The 27,365-nt window shown below is 48.2% G+C and overlaps 1 protein-coding gene across 1 annotated transcript; it reads right to left on the reverse strand.

The window, feature by feature from the left end:
* On the reverse strand, window positions 1–27,167 carry LOC103126766 (alpha-N-acetylgalactosaminide alpha-2,6-sialyltransferase 1). The gene is made up of 10 exons (XM_060202820.1): window positions 25,660–27,167; window positions 21,401–21,569; window positions 5,733–6,366; window positions 3,977–4,145; window positions 3,661–3,832; window positions 3,059–3,197; window positions 1,652–1,755; window positions 1,397–1,486; window positions 1,215–1,314; window positions 1–762 (listed from the first exon to the last, which is right to left on the reverse strand). The coding sequence occupies exons 2-10, from the start codon at window positions 21,532–21,534 to the stop codon at window positions 571–573; spliced, it is 1,734 nt and encodes a 577-aa protein (XP_060058803.1). The 5' UTR covers window positions 21,535–21,569; window positions 25,660–27,167; the 3' UTR covers window positions 1–570.
* Between the last annotated feature and the right edge of the window lie 198 nt (window positions 27,168–27,365).

The raw sequence follows: 27,365 nt of genomic DNA on the forward strand, positions 1-27,365 counted from the left end.
TTTGCATCTTATGGACATTTATTTGTGTCCCCAACAAGAATAATTGTTTATTACTGTCAGATCTCTACAACCCAGAGAGTTGTCAAATGGCTCAAAGACAAGGAACAGAGCAGATTCTTCTAGAATCAGAGAGCCCTGGGAGGAGCCCTGCTGAGAGTTTAGAGTGACAGGAGCAATGTCTTTACCATTTCACAGCTTCTCAGTGGAGGGTCTGGAGTGCAGCCCTACCCTGCCCCTTCAGCTCTCTCCTCTAGGTTGGGCAGGGCAGCCATGGCCAGAGGAGGGAATGTTCAGCAGAGTCTGCAGCACTGAGGCCTCATCACTGCAGCTAGTCAATCATCCCTGGCCTCCCAGGTGGAGTTCTCTCTGAGGCACAGATCCTGCCTCCACTTTCTAAGCTCTCCCAGACCTGGCTCAGCACCTGCCATGGTGGGGGCAGCTTCTCCTCTCACAAGTGGTGTTTGGGGAGTCTGGAGGGCCTGGGGGCCTGGCCTAGGCCTGAGGAGATGGCAAGAGAGCCTTGAGGGCCCCCTCACACCTTGGAGGAGCTGCAAGCACCTTGGGCTCCCCTCAGACCTTGGGTTTGGGTGTCACAGGACGCTGGTACAGCCGGATTATTCCTTCATCATGCAATCTCTTCCAGGTCTCTCTCTCTAACCGGAAGTCATGGTTCAGGTAGAAGACTGTTTTCTTCCAATTCTTGTCGTAGTAGTGGTCAGAGAAGCGCTCGTGGCCCTCAGTGATGAAGCCATAAGCACTCACCTGGGGCCAAGTGGGAACAGAAACAGGGCCTGTGGCTGCTGTGTGTTGGGAGAATGGGGTTCCCGCTTGGAAAAAATACTAGTTTATTTCTTTTAATGGGAGACATTCAGAGGAAATGATATGGGGAGAGAGAGAGAGAGCAGAAGAGAGCAGAGCACTGTTCAGCTCTGGCTTATGGTGGTGCTGGGAACTGAACCTGCGACCTCAGATGCTCAGGCATGAAAGTCTTCTGCAGAACCACTGTGCTGTCTCCCCAGCCTGGTCTTTTCACCCTGGGGCCCTCCCTAGACTGGTCTGGGTGCTGGCCTCTTAGATGCACTTGCACACAATGCTTGTGCTCCCGCCCACACCTGTGTTCACAGCCCGACTGACTTTGTTTCCCCTTTCTTCCCAGTGCCCAGCAGACCCAGAGCAGCTTCCCAGGCTCTCCTGCCCCTAGAGCAGAGCCTCACCTGATCACAGAGCTGAAGGGCGGTGAGCAGCAGGAGGGCTCCAGTGGTGGGCCGGTAGATTCTCCAGTGGACTGTGTTCAGAGTCTTAGACCTGAGAAATCTGTGGGACAGTCCAGGCACCCGCCATCAGGAGGCCGCAGGGACCCGGCCCTCCCCTGTCTCGCACTGTCTCTCTCTCTCACCTGTTCTTCATGTAGCGCATCAGGTCTGGGTGAAGCAACAGGTATCGGCTCAGGGGTAAGTCTGGGGGGAAAAGCTCCAGGGGCCGGCGCCTGCGGTCAGATCAGGGACTGGTCAGCCAGGCTCAGCCCTCTCACCTCCTCTGGGAGGGGCCATTGCTGCCAGGGGACAGCTGAGTCTGTTCCACCTGACCAACCAGCAAGCTGCTCCCTGAACAGTCCTGCCTGGGCAAAGGGGCGTGGAGGGGTGCCAGATACCTGAACCAGAACAGGTTTTTTGTCCTCATGGGTTGATTCAGAAGCAGTCCTTCCAGCCACTCATAGTCCCGGGTGCCTTCCAAGAAGTGCAGGTATTGAGTGTCCTGAGAACCAAGGGCCGTGAGAGACCCAGGGTAGTGCCCTCAGCATCACAGCTCCCCGTTCTGGGGTGCCCACTGCTTTTCTGTTTGTCTGTTTTTCTTTGCCACCAGGCTTCTCACTGGGACTCAGTGTCTGCCTGACTCCAGAGTTCCCAATGGCCCTGCTTTCTTCCCTTCCTTCCTCCCTTCCTCCCTCCCTTCCTTTTTTTCTATTTTATTTTTTCATTTTTTGCCTCCAGGCTTATCACTGGGACTTTGTGCTGGCACAAAGCATCCACAGCTCCTGGCAGCCATTTTTTCATTTTTTCCCTCTATTTATCGGATAGAGACAGACAGAGATTGAGAGGGTAAGGGGAGATAGAGAGGGAAAGAGACAGAGAGACACCTGTATCATTGCTTCAGCATTCGCAAAGCTTTCCCCCTGCAGGTGGGGGACTGGAGACTCAAACCTGCACTCTCCTTGCACAGTGTAATGTGTGTGCTCAACTAAGTGCACCACCACCCAGCCCCTCCAATTTTTATGTTGCAAAGGACAGAGAGAATTTGAGAAGGGAGGGGGAGATAGAGAGGGAGGGAGAAAGAGACACCTGCAGACCTGCTTCACTGCTTGTGAAGCAACTCCCCTGTAGATGTGGAGTCAGTGGCTCAAATAAGGATCCTCATGTGGTTGCTTGTACTTTGTAATATGTGCACTTCACCTGGTGTGCCACTGCCTGACCCACCCACCCACCCTCTCTTTCTTTCTTTCTTTCTTTCTTTCTTTCTTTCTTTCTTTCTTTCTTTCTTCCTTTCCTCAATGGTGAGATCCAGACTGATAAAGAGATAGTGAAGAGAGACATCTGCATCCCTGCTCAAATGCTTATGAAGCTTCTCTTTTGCAGGTGGGCGCCATCTTGAACCCAGGTCCTCAGGCAGGTAAACCACGTGCTCCCAGCATGCTCTGCCTCAGCTGGGCTGGTTGTCCTGTCTGCTTTGGACACTTCCTTTTTTTTTTCTTTTTTTAAAAAATATATTCTTTGTGTGTGTGTGTGTGTGTGTGTGTGTGTGTGTGTGTGTGTGTGTGATAGAGAGAGAGAGAGAGAGAGAGAGAGAATGACAGAGAGGAGAACATGGGTCATCTCTGGCTTATGGTGGTGCCAGGGATTGAACCTGAGACCTCAGAGCCCTAGGAATGAAAGTCTTTTGCAGAACCACTGTGCTGTCTTTCAGCCGTCTGGCCACTCCGGCACGGTGATGGCTTCTCTCTCTCAGGTGTGCTCCCTTGACCAGAGTCAATGTTCTGCCTGTCTCACTCCCCTTGGCTCACCTTGTCCTGAGGCACATGCTTGAAGCCCCGCTGGCCCAAACTGATCACTGACTGGGTCAGGGAGAAGGCAGTGAAACCATAGAAAGATGTCCTCGTACCCACATCCTGTTCATAGCCCTGCAGGAGAGCGCCACTCAGTCTGTACAGAAAGACATCAGGTGGGACTTGAGGGGAGGAGGGAGATGAGTGGAGGGGAGGGAGCAGAGGGAGGGAAGAGGCAGGAGAAATGGGAGTGACAGAGTTCTGAACAAAAATCCTCTGACTGGGGGAGTGACTGGGGGAAGAGCTCCACTGCAGAGTGTTGGGTTTGCATGACTGAGACTCCTGGCTGGATCCCTGGCATCTCATGTTCTGCAGTGGTGCTCTGCCTTCTCTTTCTGTCTCTTGTGAAACTGTGTGTGTGTGTGTGTGTGTGTGTGTGTGTGTGTGTGTGTGTGTGTGTGTGTCTTCGATGAATTCGATGAATGAGACTCTCTGGAGGACCCCAGAATTCCAGCCCCTGGAGACAGGCTGGAAATGTGCCCAATATGTCAGGTGTCCCAGAAGAGCCCGTGTCCGCAGCACAGGAGCGAGGGGGCGTGGAGGAAGGAAGGGCAGCTCACCGGAACACATAGTCGTGGCTGTCGATCTCCCGGCCCATTCGCGAGTTGTTGAGGATGCCCCCGTTGCCCACCACAGCACAGCTGATGCACTTGGCGCTGCCCGCTGGGAGGGAGGCCAGGAGCAACTGCTGCTGGGGCACCGCAGGGAAGTGTGCCACCACACTCCGCACCACTGGAATTACAGGAGGGGGTCCCACTCAGAGCCCTGGAAGGGGAGACGTCTGGCCCACCATTTCTCCAGGACTAGTGCCCAGGGGAAGAGCAGAGTGGAGACAAAAGGCCAGGTGTGCTCAGCCAGGCCTGGGTGGGGACTCACAGGAATAGTTGAGCTCCATGAAGCCAAAAGGCGGTGCAAAGTGCTCCAGGCGTAGCCACTCGCTCTGGTTGAAGCGTCTGGAGTCCAGGAAGAGGGTGATGTTGGGCAGAAAGAGATTCTGGAGCCAAGGGGACTTGGAGGCCTTGGCCTTCACTGAGTCAGGGCATTTCTACAGAGGGGAAAGGGGGTCATGGCCAAGGGCTGGGGGCTGCAGAAAGCAGGTCTCCAAGGTGGGAAGGCACCGCCTCTGCGTCCCCAGAGTCTGCTGACCCTCCCTTGCCAGTGTCCAGCCCCACTGTAGTCTGCAGGGTTCCAGGAGGCTCTGGGGTTTCCCACATGGGCAGTCTCACAGCTGCCAGGCAGAGAGAGAGAGAGAGAGAGAGAGAGAGAGGGAGGGAGGGAGAAAGAGAGAGGGAGGGAGGGAGGGAGGGAGGGAGGGAGAGACAGAGAGGGAGAGAGAGAGAGAGAGAGAGAGAGAGAGAGAGAGGCTGCAGCACCAGAGCTTCCTCTGTCATTTGGTCTCCCATGTAGTCAGCACCTGGGTCCAACCCGCCTTGCGCCAATGCCCTGTGTGTGGCCCGATTTCTTTGTGCTGTCGCTGTGCACATTGCAAGTGTGTGAGCAAACACATATGGTTTGGGGCTTCCCTCTTGTGAGTGTGGCACAAGGCTGCTAGAGGGCTAAGAGAGCATGAAGGTCACGCTATTGGCCAGACTGGGAACGCGAGGTGTCTTGGGTATTAGACTTGGCCATCTGGGAGTGAGCTGGGTATTCTTTTCATTTATTTATTTTTGCCACCAGAGTTGTGGCTGGGGCTTGGTGCCTGTGTAACAAATCAACCATTCCTGGTCACCATTTTTAAAAATTAAGTAAGTTTTTGATAGGGCAGAGAGAAATTGAGAGTGGAGGGGGAGACTGACAGGGGGAGAAAGACACCAGCATCACTGCTTCACTGCTTGTGAAGTCCACCCTCCACACCTCACACCCCATGAAGTGAAGTGGGGGCTTGAATCAGGTCCTTGAGCAGGATAAATGTGTGTTCACTGAGTGCTCTACCACCTGACTCTTGGATTCTTGCCGTTCAGCCTCTTTCTTTCTTTCCTTCCTTCCTTCCTTCCTTCCTTCCTTTGTTTCTTTCTATTTCTTTCTTCCTTTCTCCTCCTTCCTTTTTTCCTTCCTTCCTTCTTTCCTTCCTTCCTTCCTTTTTCCCCTCTCTCCCTTCTTTCCTCCCTTCTTTCTCTTCCTTCTCCTCTATCTCTCTCTCTCTGCCAAAGCACTGCTCAGTTCTGGCTTATGATGTTGCTGGGATTGAACCTGGTTCCTCTGTGGCCTCAGGCATGAAAGTCTGTTGCATAACCACTACAGGGTCTCCCTGACCTTCTAGTTACCTTTCAGTTTTCACCCCCTTCCCTGTCAGAGGAGGGGGATCAGGTATCAAGCCTCAGAGCAGGCCACACTCTCTCACCCCACCAATGGTTCCCAGGCCTTCCAGGGGCTCCAGAGCAGGCTCCTTCTCACCCACGCCACCCCCCCCCCCCCACAGTCTCAGCCTGCCTTCCTCTCCCATGTCAGCCCTTACAGGAAGGCAGGGAGGATGGGAGCCAGGCAGGTGGTCTCTGCTCACTGGGCAGTGGGGGCTGGGACAAGACAGGCCTGGCAGCAGGGGCAGGGCAGTAAGGAGAGGGCAGGGTGTGCGGTCTCTCAGGGGAGCTGTAAGGTAGGGAGGCACGAGGGCCAGGCAGCGGCAAAAACTCACCGACTGCAGGCCTCCCACATCCAGGCTGTATTGCTCCTCAAAATCCCACTCGGGCTGAGACTTGAAGTTGGCAGCACGCAGCTCCTGGTTCCTCGGTGCAGTGGAACTCTGGGAAGGGGCATTGCGTGCAGAGGCCTGGGCTCTCTTCACAGGTGACACACGTGCAGCGGTACTTCTTTTGATGCGCCTCATCATGGACCTTGCTACTACAGTGGTGAGGATGGTGGCCTTCTGGCCCTGAGCTGGCCGTGGGCTCCCTGTGGTTCTGGCTTGGCCCCGAGGCTTCACCTGAATTGGCCTCATGGCCGGGGGCTTCTTGGGCTGCTGTCTCCTCCCTCTGGTTGTCCTTGTGTCCTGGCTGTGCAGTGACCGTGCTCCTGTCCTGTTGGTAGCCGTCCCTCTCTCTTGCTTTCTGGGTGACAGCGTTTCCAACATGCTTCCCCCTCTCTCCTGAGGCCCTGTGCTCTGCTGCTCTGCCGGGGCCCTTCTGGCTTCTGCTCCTCTGAGGGCTCCAGTGCCTTGGGCTGTGACCTGGCGCACCTCCTCTCCCTGGATGGTGATCCTCCTTCCCTTGTGGGGCACCTGCTCCGTGGCCTCTGGGGGGCTCACTTGAATGTTCTTTCTATTTCCTGGCCTAGGGACACAGACAATTGTGGATGAAGACTGAGCACTACAGAAACTTCAGAAGCATAACCACTTTTTGTGTGTTTGTTTAAATTTTTTTTTCTTTTACCAGAGCACTGGTGCTCAGCTCTGGCTTCTTATGTTGCTGCTGAGGATTGAACCTGGAACCTTGGAGCCTCAGGCGTGAGAGTCTTTCTGCATAGCCATGATGCTATCTCCCCAGCCCCCCAGTGTTTGTTCTGGTGTCTCAGGCAGATTCAGGTCAGACAGAGGGAGCGAGCGGAGGGTTCTTACCACCTGTTACCACCACTCAGTCTGCTCCTGTCAGCCACGTGTCTGGAAGCTCAGCTCTGAGCATTGAAGAGACCCTGGTGGCAGCAGGGCGTCTAAGAGCTGGAGCTGGGTAGCCAGAGTGCAGCTGGGCTGTGTGCCCAGCACTGTGCCCATCTCTCTGGGCTTGCTTTGTGGTGGTCCCAGCACACACTGTGTCCCAGGGAGTGCCAAGAACGAGCCTGTGGCATCCTAGTGCTGTCGCCTAACATCAGATGGCTTTCCGTTCACGTGCTTATTCACGAGTGTTAGTGTGATAGAGATAGCAGCATGGTTCCGCAAAAGAATTTCATGCTCTCAAGTCCCAGGTTTAACCCCCAACACTAACACAAGCCAGAGCTAAGCAGCTAAGCTAAGGTGAAATAATAAATAATAACAACAACATTAACAAATAAATAGTAATGTGAGCAGGAATATTGAGCACACTAAAAGTTAAGATTACTTATTTCTTAAAACCCAGGGAGGAAAATGACCGGAACAATAAAGGAATTCAAAGAGAAATATACTGGTGTCCTGCTTAAACAGCCAGCCTGCTGCACCCTGAGAAGGTCGCTTAAAAAAGAAAAAAAAAAAAGGTTTCGTAACTAATGTGAGAGAATGAGGTGAAGAAGAGAGAACCACGTGCAACATTGGGGATTGACATCATAATATTGTCATATTGGCCTCTCCTGCTTGGGAGGCCAATACTCTATCCCCTGCACTTCTTTCCAAACCCCAGGATTGACTTATTAATTAGTTCATGAGAAGAAGTGCAGAGAAAGAGAACCAGAGTATCACTCCGGGACATGTGATGCTGGGATCAAACTCAGGACCTCATGCTTGGAAGTCCAGTGCTTTTACCCACTGGGCCACCTCCTGAGTGAAACACACTTCATGAGAACTAATGGCGAGAGCCTGAGCTACTGGAGCACATTCCGTGTGAATCCAGGAGAGGTGAAATTAGGAAGAAAAGGAAAAAGAAAGGAAAGGGAAGAAAGGGAGAGATAGGGGAAGGAATGAAAGGAGGGAGGGAGAGAGGGAGGAAATCTGGAGAAATAAAAATAAAATGAAATAAAATCACTAGCTGCCAGCTTTGCTTTGAAAGCTCTCTAGAGATGTCCTTATACACTGCCAGGAGTCAACCCAGCCCCAAACCAAACTGCTGCTCATGGCCTGCAGGAAACATCCACACGCTCAGCAAGTGTCTGTCTGCCCTGTTTGCACATCTCATGGCCTGCAGGAAACATCCACACGCTCAGCAAGTGTCTGTCTGCCCTGTTTGCACATCTCATGGCAGACGCTGGGCTCAGGGCTGAAAGGCATGTTTCCTGGCCACAGGTAAGAGAGGAGAATGCCAGGGAGGAGACAGGCTTTGGGTTGTCACACAGAACTCAGCATGGCCCCAGGGGACAGACACAGAGGGATACTCAGCTTTCCTCTAAAGAGCATTAGGAAAGAGCAGCCAGCAACCCCAGAAACGTGGAAGGTCAGGGTTGTGGGAGCTGTGGAGTCCTGTGGAGTCCTTCTGAAACAGTGGGGGTGGGGGAGAGGGAAGGGCATGGTCCCAGACAAGGATGCCAGCCCAGGTCCTGAGGTGCTTTGTGTGTCATAGGGAGGAGCTGAGAACTTCTCATTTGTCTCCTTGTCCAGGAGGAGGTGGAGCTGGGAAAGAATTTCAGTAGGAGTGTGTGCGTGTGTGTGTGTGTGTGTGTGTGTGTGTGTTTACTGGAATTACTGGAAGAAGGAAATAGGAGCACATAAACTGATTGCTTCTTCCTCCTCTTCCTCCTCCTCCTCCTCCTCTTCTCCTTTTCCTTCTCCTCCTCCTCCTCCTTTGCCTTCTACTCCTTCTCTTCCTTGTTCTTCCTTCTTCTTCTGGTTCTTCTGTCTCCTCCTCCTCCTCCTTCTCCTTCTCCCCTCCTCTACCCTTTCCCCTCTGCCTCCCCTCTCCTCTTCCTCCTCTTCTTCCTCATCCTCTTCTTCCTCCTCCCCCCAGAACACTGCTCAGCTCTGGTTTATGCCAGAAACTGAACCTGGAGCTTCAGGCCTGAAAGTCTGTTATCAGCTGCTGTGCTCCTCCCTCCAGCCCCACCCCGGCCTAGGGGGCTTCCTTTCTAGCAATAGTGTAGCCTTGGACCAGTAAAGAGACTTGTGACTATTAAGGGGTCTCCATGCCACGGGAAGGAGTCCAGGTATCAAGCCTCAGAGCAGGTCACTTCTGAGACCCAGGGCCTCCGGCAGGGCGAGGTAAGCTCTCTACCAAGTGAACTAGCCCATTTATAAATGCAGTGCAGGAGACTGAACTCAGTATTGCAAGTATGTGCTACTCTCCTACTGAGCCATGCCCCTGAATACTGTTACTGCTGTTGTTACCACCAGGGGTAGGACTGGCTGATGGTGCCTGCACAACTCACCATTCCAAACAGTGGCCAATTCCCACATATATGTACCTATTATTGAATAGAGACAGAGAGAAATTGAGAGGGGAGGGGATATAGGGAGGGAAAGAGATAGAGAGACTTGGCAGCCCTGCTTCACCACTTGCAAAGCTTTCCCCATTGAAGGTGGGGACCAGGGGCTTGAATCTGGGTCCCTGCAACTGTAGCTTGTATGCTTAATCAGGGGCTCCACTGCCTGCCCCCTCCTTTTCTTTCAATAGAGGATAAGAGATGAGGGTGAAGTGAGGAGAGAGACAGAGGTAAGGATAGATTCTTGCAGCACTACTCCAGTCCTTCTGAAGCTTCCCCTTCTGCAGGTGGGGACTGGGGTTTGAACCTGGGTCCTTGTGCATGGTAATGTGTGCACTCTAGCTGGTGCACCACCACCTGGTCCCTAATATTATTTATTTTTTTAAGATTTGTATATGAGGGTAAAAAGATTTATTTATGAGAGAGAGAACCAGAGTATCATTCTGCCACACATGATGCCAGGGGTCCAATTTGGAACCTCGTGCTTCTAAGCCCAATGCTCTAGCCACTGTGCCACCTCTTAAGCTGCATACTTTTGACTTTGAAGAGGGAGACACTTCCTATAAAGACAGAAAACCTTTCAAAGAACCCAAGAGCAAAAAGTGGTTGACCTTTAGAAAAAGTTGAAGGCATTTATCTCCCTGTAAGTCTGTTTCTTGCACCAAAGTAAAAAATCTCTGTGTAGAGCATGAGGGTAGATGTTCAGCTTCACTATGGGGTTGGGGAGGGGGAAGGGACACAGACCTTTGGTCACAGGAATGGTCTTAATATACAGAGGAAAGAAAAAAGAAAAGAAAAGAAAATAGACTTTGTTTCTGTTCCTTTTATGAGAGAGAAAGAGAGAAGAAAAAGAGAACCAGAGCATTACTCTGGCACATGCAGTGCTGGGGATAGAACTCACGCTCCTACCCAGAGGGTTAAACCACAGGGCAGGTGACATCCAAGGTCCAGCTTGCACACAAGAGGCGGCCAGTTTCAGGAGGAAAAGGGGGCTGCTGGGCCATGAGCTGAAAGCGTACCCTCAATGCAGAGAGGAAAACCTGAGATCAGAACACCTTCCTTCATGACTTTGTGCCACCTTCTCTTTACAAAAAGGCTGCGTCATGCGTATGGGGTGAAACTCACTCTACTCCCTTTTAATCTGATAATTGAGTTTAAGCTCCAAGCTTGCGTGTGCCCCTGGACTAAACAAAAGCCAAGGTGTTAACTCCATTTAGAAAGCTGCTATTGTTCCTGAACTCTAATTCCTGGTGGATTTACATCCGCCTCCACTTCCCTCATTCAACCTCAAAATGCTGATTTTTTTTTTTTTTTAATTCATTGATTGGCTAGAGACAGAGAGAAACTGAGACGGAGATAAAAACATCCAACACTGCACTTCAAATACACATGTATTGGTGGGCTGGCTGGCCTGCTCACCCGGAGAGTGTATCTGCTTTGTCATGGGCACAGCCCCCTCAGGAACCTTCGGTGCTATGGTATCTCTCTCTCTGTTTCTATCTGAAAAAAAGTCAACCTGGAGTAGTGAGATGGAATTGAGAGATAGAGAGTCAGAAAGAAAGAGAGACCTGCAGCACTGTTCCACCACTTGCAAAGCTTCCTCCCTGCAGCCGGGGACCAGGGGGCTCAAACTCTTGTCCTTGTGCATAGTAACATATGTGCAAAAACCAGTATCCCCCACTGTCCAGCCTCCACCAACAGTGTTTCCTTCTCAACTGCCAGGACCTTAGCAGAGCTGTGCTCAGAGAGGTGATGAGACAGGGTGGTCATGAACATCACAGCTAGTAACACACAGCTTGAACCCCCACCCCCAGCCCTTCCCTGCCACCCAGCATGATACCTGGGGGCCTGCCTGGAGCCAGAGCACTCTGCACCCTGTGGGACCACTCTGCCTGCCAAAGTCACAAGTCACTGAGGACATCCCAGGACTTGTTTTACAGGAAGTCATAGTGATGACCTGAGCAGCGGCAAAAGTGTATAATTACCCTTTATCCCATTCCCTATAATTTAAATACCCCACTGATTGCCAGGGATGTGGGTGTTTGTGGTGTAGGCCTCGCCCCAGGCTCATGCCTAGCAGTTACTAGTACTATGCACGGTCAGATTGTGTGTTAACATTTTAATATTGGTTTATAAGATTACAGGGATGTAGTTGTTTTATTATTATTATTCTTGTTTGCCTCCAGAGTTATCGCTGGGGCTTGGTGCCTGCACTATGAATCCACTGCTCCTGGAGGCCATTTTCCGCATTTTGTTGCTCTCGTTGTGGTTTTTATTGTTGTTATAGCTGTTGTTGTGAGATAGGACAGAGAGAAATGGAGAGAGGAAGGGAGGATGGGGGGGAGAAAGATAAGACACCTGCAGACGTGCTTCACTACCTGTGAAGAGACTCCCCTGCAGGTGAGGAGCTGGGGGCTCAAACCAGGATCCTTATTCCAGCCCTTGCGCTTTGCGCCACCTGAGCCTAACCCGCTGCACTACCGCACAGCTCCCAGGGATGTAGTTCTACACCAAACCCAGTACCAAAGTTCTGTGGCCAGTTTGACAAAAGAAAAAAAATTTTTTTTTTTTGGCAAGTTCATGTGTTTCAGTTCTCTGTATCCATATCTGAGTGAAACCACTCCCCCATCTGCTTACTTTACTAGCATAGTAAAGTAAGCATAGTCACCTCCGCTTCCATAAGTTTTGCCCCAGCCCCATAAGACGCTATATGTTTTTTTGTTTGTTTGTTTTTAATGAGCAAGAGATACAGAGAGAAAGATCAGAGCAGAGATAAGCTCCGGTTTCTGGTGATGCTGGGGATTGAAACTCGAGATGCTCAGGCTGGAAAGTCTTTTTGCATAACCATTATGTAATCTTCTGTCATCTTCCCAGCCTCATATTTTAAAATGCAGAGCAGTATTCTACTGATATAATATATGCCCTGTATCCTTTTTTTTGTATTATCTTTATTTATTTATTGGAGAGAGACAGCCAGAAATCAAGAGGGAAGAGGGAGATAGAGAGGGAGAAAGAGAGACACCTGCAACACTGCTTCACCACTCGCAAAGCTTCCCTTGCAGGTGAGGACGGGGGCTCGAATCCTGGTCCTTGCGCATTATAACATGTGTGCTCAACCAGATGTGACAAACACCCAGCCCCTATCTTTTTTTAATTAATAGTTTTGTTTCTCCTTTATAATTAAAATTTTACTTATATAATTATTAGACAGAGACACAAATTGAGAAGGGAATAGGGCGAACAGGAGGTAGACAGACACCTGCAGCCCTGCTTCACCTTTTGCAAAGCTTTCCTCCTGCAGGTGGGGATCAAGGGCTTGAACCCAGGTCTTTACACTCGTAACACGTGACTTAACCAGGTGCGTCACTGCCTGGCCCCCTTGTCCCATAACTTCTTTAGCCAGTCATCTGTCAGTGGGCATTCAGGCTGCTTCCATTCTCTGGTTACTAGGTATAGTGCAGCTACAGAGCACAAGAGTGCATGTGTCCCTTTGAATTGGTATGTTCCTGGGATGCATTGGATCGACCTTCTCGTGGTGCATCCCGTGAGTACTCATTCACTGGGGAAACTGACGATCCTTCCTAGCCGACTAAATCCACATGGATCCCAGTCACTTTCAAAGCCAGCAACAAGCAGCTCCTGACAGCTTTCAACCTGACGCTGTTGACTGGCTACAGAAGAAGGGCAAACGCTAGAAGAAGAAGGTATGTTCCTGCCCTATGCATGTGCAGGTAGGAGTGGTGGGTGCTAGATTGTATCCATATACTGAGCGCCTCCTCTGGTTCAGACTCTTTGGGCCTGAACTTCTGTGCCTTCCATCTTGTATGCTATGAAGGGCTTGTACTTCAGAGGAATTGGCAAATCATTCACAGATCACAACCAAGCAGAAACTAATCTGATACCATTCTGATCAATTTGAGAGGTGAAAACATCCAACACTGCACTTCAAATACACATGTATTGGTGGGCTGGCTGGCCTGCTCACCTGGAGAGTGTATCTGCTTTGTCATGGGCACAGCCCCCTCGGGAACCTTCGGTGCTATGATATCTCTCTCTCTCTCTCTCTCTCTCTCTCTTTCTGTCTCTCTGATAATGTCACCCTGGAGTAGCAGTGAAACTCTGACAACCACAACAGCAAAATAAAAGATTGATTGGGACCTACTTAGTGAGACATACCTCCAGCCCTATTTCTAAAAATTCCACAAGAATTTGGGAGCCAGGCGGTGGTGCAGCAGGTTAAGCGCATGTGGTGCAAAATGCAAGGACCGGCATAAGGATCCCGGTTCTAGTTCCCGGCTCCCCACCTGCAGGGGGTTCACTTCACAGGTCTACAGGTGTCTATCTTTCTCTCCCTCTCTGTCTTCTGCTCCTCTCTCGATTTCTCTCTGTCCTATCCAACAACGACAGCAATAACAACAACAATAAACAAGGACAACAAAAGGGAAAAAATAAAAAGAAAAGTATAAAATTTTAAAAAGCACAAGTTATCATTAAAAACAAAAATAATCTAAAAACCACGAAGCAACACATGTTTATTGTGCAGCTGTTACACGCTAGGCACGTAGAGCTGTTAGGAGACAGAAATGCACACAAACCTCAGCAAGAAAATGCCCTCTGCCTCGAGCCTGTGTGTGTATGAGCTCAAGGGGCTGGCGACCTTGGACAAGTTCTTGAGCCTCTGCCTTTTTGCGGAGGGAGAGTGATGGTGCCGGTGGTGATAACTGTGTCTATCAGGAAGGTTTGCTATAGGATTCACAGTCAGAGCTTTCTGAGCCCAGTATCTGGCACACAGCAGGGCCAGACCACTCTCCCAAGCCTGAACACATCCTGTTTTTTGTTCCAGCACCACCGTGCAGACTCTCCTTCCATAGAAAGCACTTGCGTGCTTCTCGCTGTTAGAGTATGAGGTGTGTTGACGTGCAGTGCTGTCTCTGCTGCACTGTCACAGGGCCTTATCGCGGTGCCGCCGTGTCCACAGAATCCCCTGCCCACACACTCTGCCCCTCAGCGAGTCTTCTCTTTACTCTGCACTTGCCTACTCTGAGCTCAGTGAGACTAATCACTGCTACCAGAACAGCACACGTTCTTGACAACTTCCTTTTTTTCTCTTTTAATTTTTAAAAATCTATTTATTTAACCAGAGAGATACAGAGAGAGAGAGAGAACAGTACTGTTCAGCTCTGGCTTATGGTAGTACTGGGTATTGAACCTAGAACTTCAGAGCCTTAGGCATGAAAGTTTTTGTATAACCACTATGCTCTTTCTCCCTCTCTTTCTTTCTCTATTTCTCCCTCCCTCCCTTCCTTCCTTCCTTCCTTCCTTCCTTCCTTTCTTTCTCTCGTTCATATTTGCTTTCTCCTTCCCTCCCTTTTTTTTTGGGGGGAGGCATTGGGGCTTCACAACTGCATGGTTTTACCATAACCTCCTTTCTCTCTTTCTCTCTTCATCCCTCCTCCACTTTTTAAATTAGGGAGAGAAACAGAAAAGGGGGGAAGGTCGGGGAGACAGCAGAATGATTAAAAAATATATTTTCATGCTTGAGGCTCTGAGGACCCAGATTCAATCCCCTGCACCACCATAAGTCAGAGCTGAACGTTGCTCTGGTCTTGCGCTCTCTCTCTCTCTCTCTCTCTCTCTCTCTCTGTGTGTGTCCCTGTATCTTGTTTCAGAAAGAAAGAAAGGAAAAGATGGGGCAGGAGAGATACCTGGGTCTAGGTGGTGGTGCACCTGGTTGAGCGCACATGTTACAGTGCACAAGGAGCCGGGTTTAAGCCCCCGTCCCCACCTGCAGGGGAACCTTTATGAGCGGTGAAGCAGCGCTGCAGGTGTCTCTCTGTCTCCCTCCTTCTCTTCCCCTACTCTCTTGATTTCTAGTCGTCTCTATCCAATAAGTAAATATAATAAAAAATTTTTTTAAAGAATGAGTAATGGAGGAGGCGGTAGCACAGCGGGTTAAGCACACATAGCGCCAAGTGCAAGGACCAGAGTGAGGATCCCGGTTTGAGCCCCCCCGCCCCGTTTCCCACCTGCAGGGGGAGTCACTTTGCAAGTGGTGAAGCAGGTCTACAGGTGTCTATCTCTCCCCTCCTCTCTCAATTTCTCTCTGCCCTATCCAACAACGACAGCAATAACAACAATAATAACAACAACAATAAACAAGGGCAACATAAGGGGAAAATGGCCTCCAGAAGCAGTGGATTCGTAGTGCAGGCACCGAACCCCAGCAATAACCCTGGAGGCAAAAAATAAAAAATAAATAAATAAAAGTAAAATAAAATAGAATAGAATAGAATGAATAATTGGGGCCAGGCAGTGGCACCTGGCTAAGCACACACATTACAGTGCACAAAGACCCAAGTTCAAGTCCCTGGTCCCCGTCTGCAAAGGGAAAGCTTCACGAGTGTTGAAGTAGGGCTGTAAGTGTCTCTCTGTCACGCTCCCTCTTTACCTCTCCCTTCCTCTCAATTTCTGGCTGTCTCTATTTAATAAACAAATAGAGATAGGGAGCCGGGCGGTAGCACAGCGGGTTAAGCACACGAGGCACAAAGCATGAGGACCGGCGTGAGGATTCTGGTTTGACCTCTGGCTCCCCACCCGGAGGAGTCTCTTCACAGGCGGTGAAGCAGGTCTTCAGGTGTCTGTCTTTCTCTCCCCCTCTCTCTCTGTCTTCCCCTCCTCTCTCCATTTCTCTCTGTCCTATCCAACAATGACTACAACAATAAAAACAACAAGAGCAACAAAAAGAAAATAAATAATATTTTTAAAAATCTTTTAAAAAAACCCCAAACAAATAAAGGTTAAAAGAAAGAATGAGTAATTTATAAAGAGAGAGAGAGAAGGGGAGACACCACAGCACCACTGCACCATTCACAAGGGGAGTCAGGGGCTCGGACTCTGGTAAATTGTGCGCTCTGCTGAGTGAACCATCTCCCAGCCCCGGTTTCCTTTTGTTTCTGATTTGCTGTCCTGTTCTGCCCGGGCAGCACTGTGGAGAATAACAAATCCCTGCCTCTTGCTCTCCTCTCCCTCAATGCCTCTCTTGATTTCTCACTTCTTACTCTTCCCACTGTCACTGTCCTTCACAGCTAAGGTCTCCCGAGGCTACTGTTGTGGGCTCCAGTCCTTCTTTTATGTCCAGGTCATTAGCTCTTGAAGTCTGTCCCCTACTTCTGGCCGCCACTGCAGATCCAAGGGACCAATCTGTTCTACCCTCTTCTGACAGACTGATTGTTTCCAAAGACCATGTTCAGGATGCCACCTCTCAGCCAAAAGCCGTCAGTCCCGGCTGCTTCAATGTCTTCTCTTCTCCTGCACCCCAGAGCCAGCCCTTCACTTCAGACACAAGTCCTCCATGGGCTCAGCAAAGTCAATATCCTCACTCCAGGCTGGCCTCTGTGTTTGCTCCAGCGTCCTCGCCACTTCTCCAAACACTCCCTGGAGCCTTTCCTGTCTCCTGATTCTCTCTTCTCTTGGCAGCTTCCAAAGTACACAGAGCCCCTTGCTCCAGGGGCCTCATGTGCTCTGGCCTCATGCATTTTATTCAGTTTGGAGTACAATTAGGTCAGCCGTCACTGTTGTGGCCCTGTTTCTACCTCTCAATGCCTTGAGCAAATTCTATAACTTCACAGCTACCTTTGATGATTAAAACTTAACCTAGTGGAGAGGAAGATGGTGCTGTGGCTAGAACATTCAGTTTAAAAAACATGAGATCCTGGGGCTGGGTGGTTGAGCACATATGTTACAGTGCTCAAGGACCTGGGTTCAAGCTTCAGTCCACCACCCCCTGCAAGGGAAAAGCTTCACAAATGGTGAAGCAGTGCTGCAGGTGTCTGCCCGTCTGTCTGCCTGTCTGTCTGTCTCCTATCTATTTCCTCTTCCCTCTCAATTTCTGGCTGTCTCTATCCAATAAATAATAAAGATAATAAAAATGTAAATAAATAAATAAATAAATGCATGATCCTTGTAAATAAATAAATGTGTTTGATCCTTGGCATTTCATGTGCCAGAGTTCTGAGACTTCCTCTCTCTCTCTCTCTCAGAAATAAATAAGGGTATCAGGCGGTAGCATAGCAGGTTAAGCGCACGTGGCACAAAGCACAAGGACAGCAGTAAGGATCCCAGTTTGAGCCCCCGGCTCCCCAACTACAGGGGAGTCGCTTCACAGGCGGTGAAGCAGGTCTGCAGGTGTCTATCTTTCTCTCCCCCTCTCTGTCTTCCCCTCCTCTCTCCATTTCTCTTTGTCCTATCCAACAACAATGGCATCAATAACAACAACAATAATAACCACAACAATGAAAAACAACAAGGGCAACAAAAAAGGAAAAAAAGCAAAATTAAAAAAAAAAGTAAATAAATAAACTCAATCTAAAAAAACACAGGACAGATCAAATAAACAAGAAAAAAAAAAAAAGCATCTGCCTAGCCCAGCTTAAAGCTCCAGATACCCAGTAGGGTTCAGAGATCTTTCTCTGCAACCCCCAGCCCTGCTTTGGTCAGGCCAGAGCTAAAACCATACTTTTAGTAAAAGGGAAATGGGGATAGAGGGGTTTGGAATCATGGTCTGGTACTAAGACCTCCCCTTCATTTTCAAGAATGAATAGTCCTAGCATTACTACTTTAAGTGAGCATCTGTCTGGGGTGGGGGTCCAGGGGGTAGCCCTACTGGTATGCTCAGGGAGCTTCCGTCTGATGCCGTGAGGCCTCAGCAGTCATGTGGTTTCTCTGAGTGGGGGGCAGATACCTTCTAGATGGCCCACCCTATACTATATCTTCCCTGCAGTATTCAGTGCCCCCAGAATACATCCGGCTCATTACTTGGCCTCAGGAGAGAACAGTGCTGTTCTGGGACCCTGGTTGCCACAAGACACCACAGAAGAACTGTGCTCACCTCCATGCCTTACTCAGCTATGAAGACATCCCCTCCCGCTCCCATCCCCAGGTAGGGCAGGGTGGTTTCTCTCTTCTGCCTTGACATCATACCATGACCATTCCAACCACCTTCTGTGGGCACCAGTTTAATCACAACCCCCACCCCCATATAGTTCTGGGTTGCTTGCTGGGAAAAGGCACTAGGTGGCCTATCATCGAGTGGTTTGCCTGAAGCCCACACCCTCTCCTGAGCTACCTCTCCAGGGAACTGCTCTCCCTCACCATCTTCTATAAGATGGATTGAGTCCAGCTTTTATCTCTTGCCACCAAGAATTCTAAGCATACAGACCCATGTTCACACCACGTGCAAAAATTAATTTCAGATTGGTTAACAAAACTGAAAGAACAAAAATATGAAAACATAGATGTTAATTTATACTATTTGGGGTGGACAAGACATTTCCTGAATATTGCACAAAATCGAGTAACCATGAAGGAAAAGATTGGCATTTTTGTCTACAGAAAACTGCTTGTGTGTTGTACTGCACCAAAGAAAAGGACTCTGGGGCAGAGGTGGAAACTGTAAAACATTAATCCTCTCAAGAAAGGAAAAAAAAATGACTTGTGGTGACCACGGGAAATAGTCCCCTTGATAGAGCATCAGACTTGCTTGTCTCCAGTTTCCAGTTGGATCCCCAGTGTGCATGTACCAAGGTGGCTTCTCTCTCTCTCTCTCTCTCTCTCTCTCTCTCTCTCTCCCTCTGTCTCCCTCTCTCTCACCATCTCTCTTCTCATTCTCTTTCATGAGCCAACAAAGCAGCTCACTTGGATATCATATTTCTTTGCCATATGTGGGACCAAAGTTTGAGGAAGCTTCAATGTTGTTGTCTCTTTCATTCTCTCTTTGCCTCCCCCCTTCCCCAGAGATGATATCCTGCAGTGTGAAGCCCCAGCAGCAACAAAAAAGCAAAACAGGGGATTGGGCAGTAGTGCACCAGGTTAAGTGCACATAGTGGTGCAAGGTTCCTGGTTCGAGTCCCTGGCTCCCCACCTGCAGAGGGGTCACTTTACAAGTGCTGAAGCAGGTCTGATGGTGTCTTCTTTCTTTCCCCCAATCTTCCCCTCTTTGTGTCCTATCCAATGAAATGGAAAAAAATGGCCTCCAGGAGCAGTGGATTCATAGTGTAGGCACTGAGCCCCAGCAATAACCCTAGAGGCAACAACAAAAACTCTCTTATATGGAATAAAATAAATAAGAATAAATATTTAATAAATTACTCAAGTGTGACATAAGATACAATATACAACACAAATATCAGACCGGGGGAGGGGGGAAACACTTGAAATAGTACAATATATATGACAGAAAGTACTAAGAACTCTCACAAAAAGAAAAAAACATATAGATGGAGCCGGGCAGTGGTGCAACCAGTAGAGTACACATGTTACAGTGCACAAGGACCCAAGTTCACGTCCTTGGTTCCCATCTGCGACAGGGTGGGGTGGGGTGAAGCAGTGCTGCAGGTGTCTCTCTTGTTTCTTTCCTTCTTTATCTCCCCCTCCTTTCTCAATTTCTCTCTGTCTCTATCCAAAATATAATAAATAGGAAGTATTGAGTCAAAGAGTATTAAATATTTTTTAAAAGATAAGTTAAGTCAGTTTTGAAGAAGAGCAAGAGTTAGGAACAGGTCATCAAAGGACCAGGGAAATCATGCAGCAGTTGAGAAGGGAACATTTATGCCTTAAGTCCTAGAGGTCCTGTACTCACTCTGAGTCACAACTGAGCAGGGCCCTGGTCTCTGTCTCTTTCTGTCTCTCTCTCACTCAAATCACACAAGTAAAGTTGATTTTCAAAAGTTTTTTGAGTTTTCTAAAGCTGATTAAGCTTAGACCCTCAAACTTACCAGTGGCCTGGGGTGGGGGTGTTGGTAGCACAGTGGGTTAAGTGCACCTGGCACAAAGCACAAGGACCAGCATAAGGATCCCGGTTTGAGCCCCCGGCTCCCCACCTGCAGGGGGGTGGCTTCACAAGCGGTGAAGCAGGTCTGTAGGTGTCTATCTTTCTCTCCCCCTCTCGGTCTTCCCCCTCCTCTCTAGATTTTTCTCTGTCCTTTCCAACAACAATGACAACAACAAGAACAACAACAATAATAATAACAACAAGGGCAACAAAATGGGAAAAATGGCCTCTGGGAGCAGTGGATTTGTAGTGCAGGCACCGAGCCCCAACAATAACCCTGGAGGCAAAAAAAAAAAAAAAAAAAGAGAGAGAGAGAAGCACACGTCCATCTCAGATAGCTAGACTCTGAAAACATGTGACCTTCAGTGTTGCTAGAGGGAGAGTGTCTCGCACCCCTTGGTGTAGGTCTACTCAGCAGACATCTGACTGACATTCATCAGAGGGCAGACCCACTGTCTTGGCAACTCCAGTTCTAAAAATCTACCTACAGAAATGTTTCTGGAAGTGCACCAAGATCCATGGAAAATGAGCAGATGTCCAAGACCAGTGGCTAGGAACCTGCTAAACAAAACACCAACCATTCTATGGAATGCTAGGCAACTGTGAAAACAATATAGATTTGTATGTGCCATGGAAAGGTGTCAGTGATCTATCAATTTAAAAAGTCAGACGGGGCAGGGGGAGTGCAGTAGGGGAAGGAGGCCATTAGGAGCACACATATCATTATGCACAAGGGTCTGGGTTTGAGCCCCCACTCCCCACCTGCAGGGGGAACACTTCGTGAGCAGTGAAGCAGTGCTGTAGGTGTCTCTCTGTCTCTCTCCCTCTCTATCTCCCACTCTCCCACTTCCTCTCAATTTCTGGCTCTCTCTCTCTCTTTTTTAGACCAGAGCACTGCTCATCTCTGGCTAATGGTAGTGCTGAGGATTGAACCTGGGACCTTTAGTGCCTCAGGCATGAAAGTCTTTTGCATAACCATTACGCTGTCTCCTCAGCCCGATTTCTGGCTGTCTCTATCTAATAAATAAATAAATAAATAAATAAATAAATAAATATAATAAAAAAATTTTAAAAAGAGCTAGTCCCAGAGTTGCTCTGAATACTCCGAGTCCTGGAGAGGGAAATAATCGTTCTTAAACCATGTCTTTTTGGAGAACTGATTCACTAGGTCTCAACCCCACCCCACCCCCCACCCCCGTCCTCCAACAAGCTCTGTGGCATCTAAGAGCATCTTGGCTACTCACCACCACCATCTTCATGTTCTCTACGTCTTCCTTCTGATCACCCTTCCCCCTGCCTCTTGACCACACTTCTGATGGTCGAGATCCCTATGTGACACAGGGGTGTCTCAGAGTCCCTAACGCCCCCATCCCATTCTAGCTGTTCAATGTTCTGAGATTAGTGGCGATGGATCTGGAGTGGGTTGGTTTGGACCTTACCTGAAAGGGCTGGTGTTGGGCTCCTTAATAAAGGAGGGCAGATTGAAGAGCAGGCAGATCAACACAGCCAAAAGTAAGAACCACTGGACAGCTTGGCCCAGACGAGCAAATATTCGCAGGTAGGACTTCATCATGATGGATGGGGCCCTGCAGAAAACCTCTTCATATCCTGGGGTTTTAGTACAAACAGCACAGCATTTAGTGGTTCTGCTCCTCAGACCCGGGAGAGCACACTTCTGTTCTGAGGCCAAGCCACTCTGTCAAGTGTGTCTCCCCACGTCTGCTGGAGAGAGGAGGAGCCACCGCCACGGCTTCATGGAGGCTTATAGGTTGGCGAGGCTTGAAGGAAGAGAAACCCTTTTTTTGTTCAAACAAGTTCACCTTCCTTCTCTTTGTCTCTGAAGCCAATTTCTGAGTGTAAAACTTGACGAGAGACACAGACGTGACACAGAACCCTGTTTTCATCAGTTTCCAAACCCTTAGGGACATGGGGCAAGTGAGCACTTGGGCTGGGATAATCTCGTGAAGCCTTGATGCCCAATCTAAGGGTTTTAAAATATATACAATTTATGTGTTTTTGTTTGTTTGTTTAGGATAGAGACAGTAAGACATTGAGAGGGAAGGGGGAGCTAAGGAGAGAGAAAACCTGCAGCACTGCTTCACAGCTCCTGAAGCTTTCCCCTTACAGGTGGGGACCGGGGGCTTGAATCTGGGCCCTTGTGCACTGTAATGTGTCCGCTCAGCCAGATGCACCAGCTCCCAGCCCCCCAAACATAAGTTTTGGTTTTATTTTTTGCCTCCAGGGTTATCGCTGGGGCTTGATGCCTGCACTGTGAATCCACTGCTCCTGGTGGCCATCCTTTCTTTTTTCCATTGTTATTGTTACTGTTATTGTTGTTATCACTGCTGCTGCTGTTGTTGGATAGGACAGAGAGAGGAGGGGGAAGACAGAGAGGGGGAGAGAGAGAGAGAGACACCTGTAGACCTGCTTCACCGTTTGTGAAGCGACTCCCTCTGCAGTTGGGGTGCTGGGGTCTGGAACCGGAGACCTTGTGCTGGTCTTTGTACTTCGCACTATGTACACTTAACCCACTGCGCTACCACCCCCCTCCAACATAAGTTTTATAAAAAAAATATATATCGATAGGGGCTGGGCGGTAGCGCAGTGGTTTAAGCACCCGTGGTGCAAAGTGCAAGGACCAGCACAAGGATTCTGGTTCAAGCCTCCAGCTCCCCACCTGCAGGGTGGTCGCTTCTTAAGCGTTGAAGCAGGTCTGCAGGTGTCTGTCTTTCTCTCCCCCTCTTTGTCTTCCCCTCCTCTCTCCATTTCTCTCCGTCCTATCCAGCAACGATGACATCAATAACAACTACCACAACAACAAAAAACAAGTGCAACAAAAGGGAAAATATTAAAAAAAAAAAAAAAAAAAGAAAGAAAGAGAAGAAAAAAAGAAACACCTGGGACATTGAAAGCACATTAGCTAATCACACCTGGATCTCTGGGGTGGATATTTTTCTAGTCACAGGTGATTTTTAATTTTTATGTTTCCCAGGTGATCCCAACACGTGACCAGGTGGAGAACCCCTGCTTTGTAAGTTACTGGGGGTCTGTCACAACAGTGTTTTTAAAATAATCCAAGTGCTATTATATAGTTTGCTCTCAGAACAAGGCACATAAAATGTACATGGAATGTTCTGTAATCTGCTGCCATCTTTCTGTGACCTTAGAGATATTGCTTAACCTTGTTTCATCGATAAAAGGGCAAAGCAGAGGCCTCTACCTTGTGGGATGATCATGAAGTGACCTGTACATATGCAGAAGTGATTTGAGCCACTCACCCCACATGCTTCAAGGGCACTTGAGCTAGACACTTAAGAACACCATTCCCAGGCCAGGGAGATAGTGAAGCTTATAGCATGCCAGATTTTTGTGCCCAGGTTCCAAAGGTCCCAAGTTCAATCTCCTAGTAACAACATAAGCCAGAGTTAAGCAGTGCTCTAGTTACTCTCTCTCTCTCAAAATAAGTAGATATGGGACAGCAAAATAGGCCACTAATATAGTGTGCTGCCTTGCCACATGTGTGATCTAAGATTGAAGCCAGCCCCCACTGCATTTAAATTAAATTAAATTTTTAAAAGGGGGAACCAGGAGATGGTTAACTGAACTTGGAAACATGAGGTCCTGGGTTTGATCCCTGACATCCTATGTGCCAGAGTGAGGATACTGGTTCTCTTTCTTTTTCTCTCTTTAAAAAAATTAGTATTATTATTATTATTTATTGGATAGAGACAGAGAAAGTGAGGGGGAGGGGATGATAGAGAGAAAGGGAAAGAGACAGGGAGACACCTGCAGCCCTGTTTCACCAATTGTGAAGCTTTCCCCCTGCCAGTGGAAGCCAGGGGCTTGAATCTGGGTCCTTAGGCATGAGATGTGTGAGCTTAACCAAGTGCACCACCACCTGTCCCCCTGGCTCTCTTTCTATTTTTTGAAATCTTGTATAAGTAAATAAATATGTAAACATACCATTTACAGTTAAAGAAATTGCATCTGCAGCTTGTCCATGATTTTAGAGTAAATCACAGCCAAATATAACTGATGTGTGTGTGTGTGTGTGTGTGTGTGTGTGTGTATTTATATTTTAAGAGACCTGAGTACTCAGAATACTGCTCAGTTCTGGCTTATATCAGCATCCTCAGTCTATTACACTACCATCATACTCCATGCCCATAGACTGCCTTCTTACCCACAGCAGTACTTTTTAAAGATTTTTAAAATATTTATTTATTTCCTTTTGTTGCTCTTGTTTTATTGTTGTAGTTATTATTATTGTTGTTACTGATGTTGTTGTTGTTAAGATAGGACAGAGAGAAATGAAGGAGGGGAAGACAGAGAGGGGGAAAGGAAGACAGACACCTGCAGACCTGCTTCACCGCCTGTGAAGTGACTCCCCTGCAGGTGGGGAGCCGGGGGCTCGAACTGGAATCCTTATGCCAGTCCTTGCACTTTGCGCCATGTGTGCTTAACCAGCAGTACTTCTGAGAAATCAGCTTACTTTGATATAAAATACTAATAATAGCAATAATAAATCAAACATACTGGTGTACCAGGTTGAACATACATGTTGCGATCTGCAAGGACCAGGGTTCAAACCAACCCCCACTCCTCATCTGTTTCACAAGCTGTGAAGCACGTCTGCAGGTGTCTGTCTGTCTCTCTCTCTCCTATCTTCCCCACCCCTCTCAATTTCTCTCCCTGTCCTATAAAATACATTGTTTTTTAAAAAGGAAAACATACTGTTTGAAGAAAATGTACAACTCAGAGAAACCACTTCAAAATCAATTATAGAAAAGCTAAGGAAATACAGAGGTAGATAGCATAATGGTTATGCAAAGAGACTCTCATGCCTGAGGTTCCAAAGCCCCAGGTTCAAACCCCTGAACTACCTAAGCCAGAGCTGAGCTTTTTGTTTTTAGAAGAAAAGCTAAAGAATTCAGGGGAGCAACTCTCTATTAAGCACTGCAGGCTGTTAATTCGTCAAATACAGCTGACAGTATTGTGCTAGTGTTTTTGTGCAGCTGAGGTAGGAAAGGTGCAGCTTGAGAGAATGGGGGCTGCAGGGGTGGGGTTGGGGTTCATTTCTGAACACATTGCTTCCCATTCGGTATGTAAATCCCTTGGCCTTCAGCCAAAATGTGCACCAGCAAATGCTTAACCACTTTCCCCAGGGGAGACGAGAAAGAAAATGCTTTTAAGCATTTAAACAGTTAAAAGTAACATAGACAGGAGTCAGGCTGTAGCACAGTAAGTTAAGCGCAGGTGGCACAAAACGCAAGGACCAGTATAAGGATCCCGGTTCAAGCCCTGGCTCCCCAATTTCAGGGGAGTTGCTTCACAAGTGGTGAAGCAGGTCTGCAGGTGTCTATCTTTCTCTCCCCCTCTGTCTTTTCCCCCTCCATTTCTCTCTGTTCTATCCAACAATGACAACAACAATAACTACAATAATAAAACAACAAGGACCACAAAAGGGAATACATAAATAAATATTTTTTAAAAAAGAGTAACATAGATAGCTAGCCTCCATTAGCTCACACAACACAGGAACTCATGGCACAATTCCAGGGAATGGGCTGGGAGAGAGGAGGAAGATCCCTCTGAGGACACCTAGTCTGTAAGTGCACAAACATCGGTCACGCTGTGACTCTGTCTTAGGTGAACCTTTATACCAGGCAGTTGAAGTGGGGGTGGCAGCCCTCCTTACCTCTGGCATTACTTAAATGGGTTCCCTCTTTGTTGTAACTCTATGTTTGGAAGTAGGGCCTGCTTCTCAGTGTTCTCTCTCCCAGGGAGCATGGAGAGCTCATTGAGCTCCTGGGTGACTGTGAAGGAGCTTTGCTCTCACCCCTCCACCCCGAAGGGGGAGTGCACTTGGAGATCCTGAGGTCAGCTGTTGGTGGCAGGGTCATCCAGAATTCTCAGGCTTTCCCGGTTCTCAGGCTCCAGCCCAGCACTGCTGGTGTACATGTGTCTCTACAGGATGGGAGAGCCAGAGACAGGCAGATTTTAGTGAAAACAGACTTTCCAAAAGATTTGTAAACCATCTCAATTTTCTTTTTTTTATTTTTAATTTTTATATATTTTACATATTTTTATATTTATATAAAATTTTATATTTTATATATTTATGTTTTTGTTGCCCTTGTTGTTTTATTATTGTAGTTATTATTGTTGTGGTTATTGTTGTCATTGTTGGATAGGACAGAGAGAAATGGAAGGTGGAGGGAAAGACAGAGAGGGGGAGAGAAAGACACCTGCAGACCTGCTTCACCACCTGTGAAGCGACTCCCCTGCAGATGGGGAGCCGGGGGCTGGAACCGGATCCTTATACCGGTCCCTGCGCTTCGTGCCACGTGCGCTTAACCCGCTGCGCCGCCGCCCAAAGCCCTCCATTTCAATTTTCATGTTGGCAAGGTCTTTCCTTTTTCTTTTTTTTTTTTTAATTTATTTCTTTATTGAGGAATTAATGTTTTCCATTCAACAGTAAATACAACAGTTTGTACATGCATAACATCCCCCAGTTTCCCATTTAACAATACAACCCCCACTATGTCATTCATCATCCTTCATGGACCTGTATTTTGGTGCGATATACCAATTCCATTTCAGATTCTACATGTGTTTTCAGGTCTTTCCTTTTTCTTCCCGCCTTCTTCCTTCCTTCCTTCTTTCCTTCCTTCCTTCCTTCCTTCCACTCTCCTTTCCACCCTCCTTTCCGCCCTTTCTTCTTTTATTTATTTATTTTTTTAATCTCTGCCTCCAGGGTTATTGCTGGGGCTTGGTGCCTGAACTATGAATCTACTGCTCCGGGAGGCTTTTTTTTTTTTTTTCCTTTTTGTTGCCCTTGTTTTATCGTTGTTGTTATTGTTATTATTGTTGTTATTTTTCTTCTATAATTCTTTCTCTTTTAAAAAAAATACTTATTTCCTTTTGTTGCCCTTGTTTTATTGTTGTAGTTATCACTGTTGTTGGATAGGACAGAGAGAAGTGGAGAAGGAAGAGGAGGGGAAGACAGAGAGAGGGAGAGAAAGATGGATACTTGCTGCACCGCTTGCGAAGCGACTCCCCTACAGGTGGGGAGCCAGAGGCTTGAACCGGGATCTTTTCGCCGGTCCTTGCACTTCGCGTCACGTGCGCTTAACCTGCTGCGCTACCGCCCGACTCCCTCACTCTCTCTCTTTAGCTATCGCTTTTGACTTTTGAATTCTTCATAGACCAGCCAACAGGATACAAGAACTTATATACAGATAGAGTTGTTAAAAGATAATTTCCAGTAATTTACCTCCTATATGAAACTATACCTCCTATATGCAGGTATGAAACACGAATGTGTTAAAATGTTTTATTCAACTCACGAGAGTAACCCACTAAAAAAAAGTGCATTGGCACAAATTGTTGTGAAGGGTAGGC

This window comes from Erinaceus europaeus, chromosome 12 (assembly GCF_950295315.1).
Source record: "Erinaceus europaeus chromosome 12, mEriEur2.1, whole genome shotgun sequence".
Classification (NCBI taxonomy): domain Eukaryota; kingdom Metazoa; phylum Chordata; class Mammalia; order Eulipotyphla; family Erinaceidae; genus Erinaceus; species Erinaceus europaeus.

What these genes read in the sequence shown, in the direction of transcription:
- LOC103126766 (XM_060202820.1), bottom strand. Translation starts at nt 21,534, where the DNA reads ATGATGAAGTCCTACCTGCGAATATTTGCTCGTCTGGGCCAAGCTGTC. An exon ending in CCCAACACCAGCCCTTTCAG is followed by an intron (nt 6,367 to 21,400) that starts GTAAGGTCCAAA and finishes CTGTGTCCCTAG; the next exon opens with GCCAGGAAATAGAAAGAACA. An exon ending in AAAAACCTGTTCTGGTTCAG is followed by an intron (nt 1,487 to 1,651) that starts GTATCTGGCACC and finishes ATCTGACCGCAG; the next exon opens with GCGCCGGCCCCTGGAGCTTT.